This window comes from Pseudochaenichthys georgianus, chromosome 22 (assembly GCF_902827115.2).
Source record: "Pseudochaenichthys georgianus chromosome 22, fPseGeo1.2, whole genome shotgun sequence".
Taxonomy (NCBI): Eukaryota; Metazoa; Chordata; class Actinopteri; order Perciformes; family Channichthyidae; genus Pseudochaenichthys; species Pseudochaenichthys georgianus.
Window position 1 is genome coordinate 26,048,418 of NC_047524.1, and position 12,510 is coordinate 26,060,927.

At 40.8% G+C, this 12,510-nt stretch overlaps 1 protein-coding gene across 1 annotated transcript in view; it reads right to left on the minus strand.

The window, feature by feature from the left end:
* The window catches only part of sntg2 (syntrophin, gamma 2), a 211,933-nt gene that overhangs the window by 136,471 nt on the left and 62,952 nt on the right, over positions 1-12,510 (minus strand). Inside the window, exons 2-8 of the mRNA XM_034110992.2 lie at positions 12,170-12,307; positions 11,994-12,050; positions 11,807-11,864; positions 8,848-8,891; positions 6,601-6,642; positions 5,709-5,796; positions 3,970-4,058 (exon numbers count right to left, since the gene is read on the minus strand). Of these exons, the coding sequence (XP_033966883.1) occupies positions 3,970-4,058; positions 5,709-5,796; positions 6,601-6,642; positions 8,848-8,891; positions 11,807-11,864; positions 11,994-12,050; positions 12,170-12,307 (516 nt within the window). The remainder of the gene's footprint in view (positions 1-3,969; positions 4,059-5,708; positions 5,797-6,600; positions 6,643-8,847; positions 8,892-11,806; positions 11,865-11,993; positions 12,051-12,169; positions 12,308-12,510) is intronic.

Here is a 12,510-nt window from a genome sequence, read left to right on the forward strand (position 1 = left end):
GTACATATTATTGTTTGCCCGTGGGATTAGGATGATCGGTAGTGAGAGCCGCTGCATTTTCCTCCGGTCGGATGTGATATAAAAACAAAGCGATTATTTTTGTTGTTGTAAACTCACGTGGATTAAACTACATGTATTAGTGCAGTAATTTCAATTCGCGAACATATGATACATTAAATGATCGTGAGGATGACGATTGAAAATCGTTTGTTTGAGCCGGGCTGCATTTCCTGATGAACAAACATAGCGATGGTTTTGTACTTACGCCAACGTGAATTAAACATTATTTTGTTAAATAAAAACATGGTGATGTTTAGTAAATGATTACATGTCTCTTATTTAGCACAGAATATGATCTTATCCGTGACATATGGATCTTAACAAATATCCGATCAGATACCTGTAGATCAGCTGTTTATTTCACATGAGTTCCAGTGTGGCAGCTTTTCACGGCTCATGTATTTATCAAGGGGGCATTTCAAGTCATGCGGGGGGGTTTTCCTTTTCAGCAGGGGCCCACCCCGTGCCGATCACGGACCCGCATGGGTAGGCGTCTGAAATGAAGCGCTACATCTGTATGGCGCATTTCCACTGCAGCGAGTAGCCCCGTATGAGCGTCCTTAATCGTCCTCAAGCGGCCAGGCCAGTTCTCATTCATAACACTCCGTTCGATGTCTCACTATGGGATGCGCCTCAACGCGTATGCAAACAGAAGCATCAATCTCATTACGCCAATCCTGATAGGCTGGTGATCTTGACGTCAACCTTTAAGTAGCTTGCGCTACGACGCAGCGTCATTAAAACACCTCTTCTCGCTTCAGAGCACATCTCGATTTATCAGTAACCGGGCTAGCTTAACGGTCCACAGACTGAACCCAAAGCTAACATTCGGTCGACGGGCGCTTGCCGGTTACTTTTTTGCTTTGCAAGTAGACTGAGCAATATTAACACACCAGTTAATATTGTAATCTGCCTCGCCGTTCTTTCTGTCGAAATAACGGTAAGGTTTGATTTTTTCTTCAAGCTAGTAACATACCTGTTGCTAGTTTGTTCTTCCCTCCACACCGACACCACGGTAAAGAGGACGTTCTCTTTTCTCTCTCACACCAGCGGAGACAGAGATAAAAAAAGGTATTAACACACCAGTTAATATTCTTTAAAGAATAAAATCTACACCGTCACCTTTTTTCCTTTCGGACTAACGGCAAGGTTGGATTTTTTCTCAGTAACGTACCTGTTACTAGCGTGTCCACTCCACGCCGACACCCCGGCGATCGAAGATGGACCCTTCTCTCCCTCACACCAGAGGAGTCAGGGACTCGGAGGCCCGGCTATGCGGCTGCAGGTTTAAGATTTCAGACACAGACTCACACCAGGTCTGCTCGTCCTGCCTCGTGCTGGAACACGCCCGGGAGGCTATCGATAACCCCGGCTCGTGCGGGCATTGTACCCGCTTCACCATTAAGAGCCTCCGCCGACGGTTAGCACGCCAAGCTAGCTTGTCGGGACAGGACCCCCTCATGTCCGCTGATTCGCCGGCCGGCAATCAAGACATGGTGGCGTCCGCCGCAGAGATTGAGCCCCGCGCTGTGTCAGACTGGGGCTCAACAACAGCGACAGCCGCTGAACCGGAGCCCCACGCCGTTTCAGGCTGGGGCTCCCAATTGGACCTCACCATGGTTCCACCCGCGGAGGATGTCCTGGAGTTGGACTACATGGAGGACGAAGAGGATACCTCTGAGTTCCTCCTGTCTGACTTGAATGAGGATGACATCTTCGTTTCATCGGCTCAGGCTGCAAAGCCGGGAGCGATGTCCGCTCCCCTGGGCGAGATCACACCAGCTTCGCCCGTCCTAAGCATGGACTTGCAGGCCGTGTGTCAACGCGCTGCGTCCAGGCTGGACATCCCATGGCCTCAAGTGGCCAAGGAGACCTCCAGATCTCGCTACGAGGGGAAGAACTTGCCCCAAGCAGCGAGGACGAAGAGGCAGCTCCTTCCAGTCTTTCCGGAGATGCTGGACGAGGTGTCGGTCTCGTGGAGAGACTGTCCCTTTAGCAACAAGGCCCCAATCCAGGGTGCCTCCTCCCTGGACGGTATGGAGAGGCTCGGCCTGCTCCGCATGCCGCCCATGGAACCGCTGGTGGCAGCCCACCTCCAACCGAGGCTGGCTTCGACACCGAGCAGGAACCCCATGCTACCGGCAAAGGCAGACCGGTTCCAGTCAGCGATAACCGAACGGGCCTATAAAGCCGCAGCTTTGTGCTAGGGGTGCCCAACCAGTCGATCGCGATTGACCAGTCGATCGCGATTGACCGGTCGATCGCGAGGAGATTCCCAGTCGATCGCGAGATGTGTCTAAAAATAAACAACAATATTCTGTTTTATCGTTAATGTCCTATAACATAATCTTCCTGTGCCAGAATAAAGCACTTTAACGCATCAACGCTTTGTGATTGGCCGGCGTGACCCCATGTGTCGGGGCGTGGATGGTGGGCAGTGGGCAGTGCACTAGTTCGCTGACGTTGTCCGTGACAACAGGAGTGACAGTCCGCACACACACAAGACCGCAATTATGGCAGATGCAAAAAAGCCCAAAATATATAATTTTCACTCCGAGTGGGAGAATGATTATGTTTGTATCTATTCCAATTCAAAGTCCATCTGTCTCATCTGCAATGCGAGCGTGGCTTTATCTAAGAAGGGTAATTTAGGAGCAACATTTCAAAACAGTGCACAAACGCTACGAGACGGAATTCCCTCCTAATTCTGCCCTACGCTCCAAAAGGGGAGGGACCTGAAAGGACAGCTAAATGCACAGCAGTCCATTTTCACCAGGCCCAACAACAAGAGCAAGGCTGCTACCATAGCATCTAATCGTCAGTCACGTTCTTGCGAAACACATGAAGTATTTCAAAGATGGCAAAGTTGTGAAAGAAGCATTCCTGGAGGCTGCCGACGCGCTTTTGGGGGACAGTAAAAATAACAGTAGCATTTCAACAGGTTTTTGATATAATAAAAACTCAAGTTAGATACCGTTATTAATCAGCTGTACATTTAAGTCTTTTCTTTTTTTCCTGTGTCAGCACTGTTCAATGTTTCTTGAAAACATTACCCCCTGTAGTATGTGACGTGTGAATAAACTCCAATTCTGTATCAACAACACTGTTGTGTAACTTCAGTTAAATACTTGTATGTGTGTAGATTAGAAAGAGGTAAGATAAAGGATCTGCAGTATTTTATGAAGTATTAATCGTACAAAGGTCAGTTTTATACAAGTAGAAGTGTGTATTTACCTGGTAGTAGGCTGTCAGTAATGGCTACGCCTCTCTATTTGGACTGGTAGATCTCGGCAGACTGGCAACTTTAAAAGTAGCTCTCGGTTCAAAAAAGGTTGGGCACCCCTGAAGGCACTGCAAGACTGAGTATGAAGGTAATTTGGCGATATGAACTTCAATGACAATTGTGACAACCCTGTGGTTGTCCACCAGGTGGTGATGCTGTAACCTGTGTGTTTGTTGTAATCAGCAGTGATGGGACCCACCTGTGGCACTTGATTCCAGGATATAAGAGGGCTGCAGAACAGCTGCCATGCTCGGTGCAGCAGGACACCGCTCTTCTGTTTGTTTTATTGTTGGTTGTAACCACTGTTAGGCAAAATAAATGATTGTTTTGGGCAACTCCTGTGTGGAACTGTTGTCCTTATGTTACAAGCAGAGCCAGCTTGTAACACAATCTTAATGGACTCCAGCATTGACTGGAAATACATTTTTGTGAATATATCATACTGAAAGTCATGTCTATAGTTCCTGCGACAGTGTGATTTTCAAATTGTTGTTGTGTTTGATTAGCATACAGAATATAAAGATTCAAGCATTGTCTGTTAAAAAGAACTAGGCACTGATTGTGAAATAAATCGGAGCAAAAACCCATCCACATAATACATGCAATATCAAATAGATCTTTCTCACTGTGTTGTTTCCGTTTCCATTGAAATGTAAGCTGCTGTCAAAGAGTGGAGAGGATACTTGGCTGTGATCGGTGGACGGCCCAGGGGAACCTGAAAAAGAAAGGAAGATCGTTCATGTTCAAAAAGGCTTCGGAAAAATATATTTCATGCATTTAACCCAATTTCATGTTGTGTCTTTTCTTCAGAAACAAATAAAAATGGAAAAGACCATTGCCAAAGTTAAGATATTGACTTTATTCCAGGCCCTGCCTTTGAATCATACAGTGCGTCTCAGACAGCATCCAAAAGAGACAAATTATTCTCTTTCATATGATATTAGCTTGGCGTTAGAGGACCTTCTTTCTGATTCAGGCCCACTCAGTGAAGCTTGGCAGACTGCTCCTGGCCTTTTCCTGCTTGTCATTTGTGCCATGGTGAAACAAAGGGGCGCCTAGAGAAAAAGGATTTGGAACTTTTTTTTTTTTTCCTCAGACGAAAAAACGTGCCTCAGTGGTCCAACACCGCACAGCTAAACCTGAGCTTAGCTGCACTGAGACCGTCCTCTGAATGTTACCTTTTTCTAAACATATAAAGGCTGAATTTTTCACGGCTCTGTTTGAATTTATGAGAATGCGGTGGCTTTAAATATTCATGCAGGCCTATTAACCATTTTTCTAAATCTGTTTGCTTTTCCTAATTAGGTAAATTGCCAGAAAATATCATTTTGTTTTCTGGGAGAGACAAAAACAAATGTATAAAATGTTATTCAATCACCTTTTTGCTTACAGCTAATTCATAAAACAACAATCATTAGTGGTTATGTCAGTTTGTATCTAACAGCGTGTGTGAATGAATAATGGTCCAGATTTAAAGATCCGTTGAGCTACATGATGCTCCAACACTCTTTGCTTGGCTAGGTTAACTTTAGACGTTTAAAAGATTGTTATATATGTTGTGTAACACAGTTATAATATTTTCATTTTTGGTGGAACTGAGATGAGAAGATTGATAACGGTTTAGTAAGAAGCTGCAGAAAGAGCTAGGCTAGTTGATTACTTGAAGGACACAGCAAGCAAGCTCTGCCAAAGATACAAACAATATACCGATCCGACCGCTAAATCTCACAAAGTAACACGTTCTATTATATTAATCTGTCCAAAACCAAAGTGTAAAATTGACAAATATAACTTTGGGCAGCCATGGTAACTGTTTCCCCCACTTCAGTCCTTGTAGTAAGTCAAGATAACAGCCTAGCGATAGCTTTGTATTTAGCATACAGTTAGCTTTCAGTAAGAGAACAACCACACAAACTCTTCTTGTAAAATTTAGTATATACATTCTGACGAAGTAATGTCTCGAAATGTACAAAAAAACCCAATGTTAGGCTACTTTCTAGTATTTTTACAAGGTTTCAAATAAATCATCGAGTATTCTTCACTCAGAGTTGCGTACCTGATTTCTCACTTTTTACAGGCTCCACATGGAGGATTTTAGTGCCTGTTTCCATCTGTATAACCTGCTGAAGGTACATACAGGAGCAGAAGATTGCAGCTCTGGGTGTTTGACTTTACTGCATGCCTCTGGCCATGGAGCATGAAGATTTATAACTTTGAAATAAATTCTCATCTATTGAACAGCGTCAAGATGCGCAAAAAAAGACAATCTCCCATGAATGTGTTTTATTCCTTTATGGCTAAAAATGCTCAATGGAATGAAGTTTATTGGGAGATTGCATGACATCAAACACTGCAGGACTCTTACCTAGAGGCAGTTTAAGAAATGATGGAACTTCTCTCAGGTAGCGAACAGTAATGGTGACCTCATCTCCTGCAGTGCGCAAGAGGTGAACCTGCCAGGAGCGGGAGGCGGAGAGAGAGAGATTGAGATTAAGATAGATAGAACGTTATAAAGAACGATTGTGAGTGATACAGCGAGATAACAATTGAATCTCATACACTCATGTCAAGATGTACACAGCCTGTACACAGCCTGAACAAACAAAATATAACAGGGAATGAGGAGGTAAAGTGTGCGAAAGTGGCTTCACTCCAGCAAAGATAGAATTTGAAGGCCGACGTTTCTCTAGTGACAGGCGGCAGCAACCAGATGACATCGAAAAGTAATTACTGAATATCTGATGTCTGAGGGATATCAACTACGTCCTCAGTAGGTGTCTAGTCAATTCAAGGAAGGTGAAGTTTAAAGGACAATCTATTAAATCTGTCTATCTTCCGTGCATCTTGGAAAATAAAACCGTAAATAAGACACTTGACTATCACATGGAAAACGCAAGGTCACGTCTACACTCCACTCAATGCATGTCTGCTATCAAATCCCTCACTTTAGCTTGGCTTGTGCCTGAACATGTGTCAGTGCTGCAAAGTGTGACAGCCTGCCATTATGCATGTTGACGCTCGGGAGGTAAGTAGAGTGAACAGCTGTTTGGGGCTGCACAAGGAGACAGGGACGACAGCCATGGGATGAGTGTGTGCTTGTGTGTGGGGATAGTTGCAGAGAATAAAGGAATTATTTAACAAAGGGAGAAGATTTATTGAGAGCCACTGGGATTTTGTGTTAAACCTGGGAGAAAGATTGAAAAGCAATGGAAGGATGGATGGAAATATTATACAACAGTTAATCGTAATATACTCACAACTTCTTCATGGGTACAAGGCTCGACATTTATACCGTTGACCTAAAGAAACCGACAGAAAAAGTGGAAAAGCACATAAGTAATTATACAGGGTAGAAAGTGTGTAATTTATCAAACCTACTTGCCTATTTTCTGCAGGGAAAGTGCCAGGGGGATGGTTAAGTGTGGAATATAATTGACAACCCTTGGTACCCAGCTCACAAGAGTCAGCAAGTGATACATAGGTGGACAGTAGGGCTGTAACTGTTTGTGTATTCGTACTGAATTGTTATTGTGCAGACCTGTAGCACTTTTGGGAAAGTGTATGTTCAGTGTTGCAATACAGACATTTTCCTTATTAAAATGAAAATGGTAAAAGTTGCCAGTGGGCGAAATGCTACTTCATTCGCCAGCAGAAGGATTGTTTGTCAGTCTTTCACAATTGCACTACTGTATGTTTAAAATAAATTAAAGTCAGTTCCCAACACCAAAAGGTACATAACAAAAAAAAAAAAAAAGGATACACAAAATGATCACAAAGAACTGCAAAGTCACAAAAAGAGATGCAAAACGACCACAAAATGATGCCAAACAACTACAATGAGATGAAAAAAGGACGACAAAGAAAATGCGAAACAAAAGATACAAAAAATAACAACAAAGTGTCTTAGAATGACGACAACAAGATGCAAAACGACAACAAGGAGATGCTAAACGACCATCAAAAGATTACAAAAAATACGAGATGCTTAAATGCACACAGAGAAACACACAACCACAAGGCAACAAACAACAACAACAAAGAAAATACAAAAAAATAAGATACAATATAACCAGAAAGTTAGAAAAAGGGCTTTATGGAAATGAAAGATGACCAAAAAGAGAACAAAAGATGAAAAACGATCACAATGAATGCCAAACGACCACAACAGAGAAACAAAACAGTCACAGAGATACAAAGTAACCACAACCTAAAATGACTACCAAAGGTGGAAAACGACCAAAAAAAGATTAAAAAAACACAACTATGATATGCGAAATCTCCACAAAAAATGACTTGCCACAAAGCAACACAAAATAACCAGAATACAATTCAAACTATCCCAGAGAGATACAATATAACCAAAGAATGTTTTAGAACAACCGCATGATAAACAAAAGGACCAAATAGAGAAAAGAAATAGATTGAATATGACAAAGAGAAAAAAAACAAAGGCAAAACAACCACCAGGGATGAAAAACTACAAATCGAAGGAAAACAAACACAGAAGTTCAAAATAACCAGAACATTTTCTAAACCACAAAGAGATACAAAATAACCCCAAAGCGTCTCAAAGAGCAACCATACGTTCACAGAGATAAACAATAATCATAAAGTGTTTTAAAAACGACAACATTGAGATCATAGCTACCACAAGGAGAAATATAAATCCTCAAAAGGGATGCAAAGGGACCATCAATACTGTATACGCAAAACAACTACGATAGCCAAAATGACCCCAAAGAGAATTGTTTTTACCACAAAAGGTCTTAAAATGACCATCAAGTAAAAAAGAACAAACTCGCAAGATGACCACACCTGAGAGAATTATTATGTAAAGGCCTATTGTCTCATAATCTTCCATGGCTGAGGGCTATAGCAGCTACATATGAATAATATTTCATATTAGATTAGAGGGCTTTTTAAACCCATGCTATGGCTTTTCATATGCAAATAGATGCAATATTCTGCTGTGGGAAAATTCAATGTCATTGCAAATAAATATGAAACGGTGATGATCCAAAGGAAGGAGCACTAGCAATCCAACTCATAATTTAATGCATAATAACTCCCAGTTTGAGTGGTAATTTTGCCTGGCTGTCCAATTAATCATCTTGATATTCAGGATAAACAGCACACTCAATAAACCTGCCAGACAGATTCAAATTAACTTTCAAAAAATTCAATTCATATCTCGACCTTTGGGTTTCCATGATTATTCTGATGAACAGAAACCATTATGCATTCGTGACCTTATGATTATTCTATGACGGAAACTGACAACGGGGTGTACGTTTGGGAAATTGATTTGATTAAAAAATATATATATTTGACCACGATATTATCTGCTCAAAGAGACAATTAAATAGCAGGCAGTTCAAAGTTCAAAATATTCTCTATTAATTTTCTAAATGAAATAACTGTCAAAACATAAGCAGGTTGAATCTAAAATGTGACACTCTGGCAGTGACCCGAATCGACCTTGAATGGAATAAGCCTGTACCAACCTGCAACACAGCGTCCCCGACGAACAGCTTCGCCGTCTGATCGGCTGCAGAGCGTAGAGTTGTCAAGTGTCAGAAGTTAATGAAAACATTAGACAATAACTACTCATTTCATACATGGTAATGTGGAGGAAATAGCAATCAGTAAGTCTGTTTGACTAATCTCTGGCTACAGCTCAGAAAAGAACACAGGACAGCATGAAATCTGAAACTAATCATGATATACACTCATTTGCAGCTGGGCGGGAGGAATACAATGATAACTCTGTTGCAAAAGGATTTAGAAGGTTCTGTTAAAAGGGTCCCGGGAGATAGGAAGACAAGATTCACTCGTATCCAATCAGTATTATGAGGGATGTGGGCCAATGCGCAAATTACAGGGAAACGATTCACTCATGACACTCTGATATTGCGTCCTAACAAGATAGTGAGCGATCATCAATTCTTACAATTTAACTGACAAACATGATTTAAGTGTTTTCTCCTTTAGCCAGCTAATAGCATGGAGACATTGCCAACTTCCTGTCAGTCTTTCTTTTCTATGACTTTTCTTATTTGGCAAGCTAAATTACCTCTGTGTAAAGAGAGTAGCCTTTATTATTATTTGTCTCCAGTAAAAGTAAATGTACATAGACAGTCCAATTAATACAACTGGTTTTAAACCAATAGGTAAACAATTATGGCGTATTTTTTGGAAAATGTAAAAAGAAGGTAAAATCTCATGTCATGGATTCAGAACGTGTTTAGCCTAGCTTAGCATGAAGACAGGAAACAGGAAACACCCTTCAAGATTACTCAGTTACACAAGAAATCTCTTTAACTAACAAATCGAGGTTGTGGGGTCAATCATATCCATGAAATGATGGAGCCATCCAAAATATCTCTTCATTATTGAATATTTCCATATATTCATATACATGGGACACTGTCAGACAATGTGAAGTATGTTCATATTTACACTAGGGCTGTCCCGAATACCATTTTTCGGGCTCCAGATATTCGGTAGTAATCAGCAGCGAACCACTTTAACACATGTATTTCGGTTTATTCACGGCATTCATTTTGTTATTCTACAGTATTGTTGTTTTATAGTTATTTGTTAATGTATATAACCCAATTTGTGTGCTTTGAAATTGAAAAGGATAGTGCATTGTGTTTGTTACTTTCATTGCAGTTGTATCTTAAGTGTAATTTGGCTTGGCTTCCTATTATGTATGGACATGCTTTTATTTTGAAGGAGAGTTAGCGCTGTTGACAGGAAGTTGTTGTTGCTATGGAAACAACGTGACGGAGATTAATGGAGAAAAGTCATATCTACATATAAAGACGGAGAAAGTAAACGATAACGTTTATGGTTAAGTGTTAGCACCCCCCGAAGAGGCACAAGCTCTTACGTTGATTGTTACGGCCTCCACCTCCCCGGTCCTGGTAACTCTGTTTTGAATGTGTTTTATGTAAATGAGCTGTGTGGTTGCCCTGATGTCCTTGGCTACCCATCTCCTGGTCCGCCCCCGAAGATTGTGATTGGAGCACGCCGGGCCCGACGCACACCAATCCCAGCGCACATCCGGAGGCACACCTTCCCGAGACGACTGCAAAGCCTGTGGACAGCGATCAGTCGGGAGGCTCTGTTAACAGTGGTTAACTCGTGTGGTATTGATGTGATTAGATGTGTTTAGATTAGGATAGTATTACGTTGACTGTGGTCATTTAATTTAGCTGTGTTTTCCCACAGCCTCCTTTTCGTTCATCTGTACCACTTGGATAGTGAGGGTAGTTTTGTGGTTATTAGTGTATATTTGTTTGTATTTAATTAGGCTCCCTTTTTAGAGTCCTCCCTTTGTTTGGGTGCTCAGTTAAATTGGACATTTCAATAAATTATTTTGGCAGCCGTAGTGCTGAAAAAAAACGGGGGAAAGAACAAATCTCCGAATAACGAAACCCGAATAGTACTCCAACGAACGAATATTCGGGTACAGCCCTAATTTACACACACTCAAATCCACTTAAAAGCCGAATAAAAGGGGAATAGTTTTGAACACATATTCTAACCATAACAATGCCTCAAGACGAGTTACGTGCTGTAGCTATTTATTGACGAACAACTGCTGCGGGCAGTGACTGTTTGCAGCTTCCTGATGTCAATAAGCTTTACATTTTTTATATGTATGGTTTGCAGGTTAAACAGAGCTTTATATGGCATATTTTAAAAGCCATGCAAACCATATCCCAAGTGTCCAGTCTTTATGCTAAGCTAGGCTAATCACCCCCAGACTCCAGCTCCATATGAAGGTAGTATAACGTGGCACAGATTTTACAAATGGAGAATAAATCTACTTGTGATGAGCTATTGTATAATTTCTTCTCTAGCTCTGGAGGGAGCATTCCAACGTCTTAGAAAATAACCTTACAAGTATCATCGCTGCGGGGAGTAACATTTTAATAACGCTCACTGAAGTGAACTTATTATAACTCAGACACGAGTTGCTACCAAAATTATCATTTCACTTTCTTTAAATAATTAAAAATAAATATTGTGATTCTTTTTTTAACAATTCCTCTCCTTCTGAAATGTAAACAACTGTTTTACATCTTGAATCCAAGCAAACCAATAAACTAATAGAACAATAATATAAATGTTTAGGATTCTTTAGGTTAACAACTCAAGTCAATAATCAAATGTAAACGGACAGTATTTCAAAAATAATTCACAGAAGTTTTGACAATCCATACCGTTTCACAATATATATATTGTCGCAATACTACAGTGTACCAATATTTCCACACCCCAAACTTTTACAATAAATAATTAATCTTTAGAAAGGTTTAAAATATAATTCTGAATTTAAATCACACCTGTAAAATATCCAGTGGCTATTTCATTAATTTTGATAAATGTACCCCTGCATTAAAAAAAACATCTTCTAATCCACATTGCAATAGGAAGTGAAATGATTCTTACCTACTTGATGTTTAAAAATCTTTGAAATAACCACAGGGACGTTGTTCTCTGCACCCCCCTGGAAAGCACGAAAGAAAGAAGAGTTGTTGCGTTTCAGAGGTGAGATTTGCTGCAAAAACTGCTTTCTACAACCAAAAGCCCTTTTTCATTTCCAGTTTAATCTCTCCATAATGGAACTTTTGCTTACTTTGATGCTTAAGCCCAGACCGCCAGCCGCCTGTCTTCGCAGTAAAACAGTTCTGTGCTTTAGAAAGTGGGAGTTTCTTATTGGCAATAGGATATTGTGAACATTTATTGAAACAGTATTCTGGAGTTATGTGGCATGAATTACAATGCATTACTTGAGCCCTGGGGCACACTTACATTTACTTGGGATTCACTTCCATTTGTGCAAACCACGTCCAGCTTCTGTATGGTTAACCCCTCTTTGGTCAATTTCAGGCAGACATCATAGGTATTGTTGGTCTCCTCATTGTACAGCAAAGAAATTCCAGATTTTGTCTGTTGGAATTGAGAAGAGCATTGACATTCTGCCAAGCGGAGCAATTATGTACACAATGAACATTTTAATCCTCTTTTCCGAACGTGTCATTTGTGTACCCTCATTCTAATGGTCGAGATTTGGGTTCATTAGTTTTGGCAATAGAAAATGTAATAGAAAATATGAATTGCATGCTTTGACTTTTATATCTGTAACTAATCAA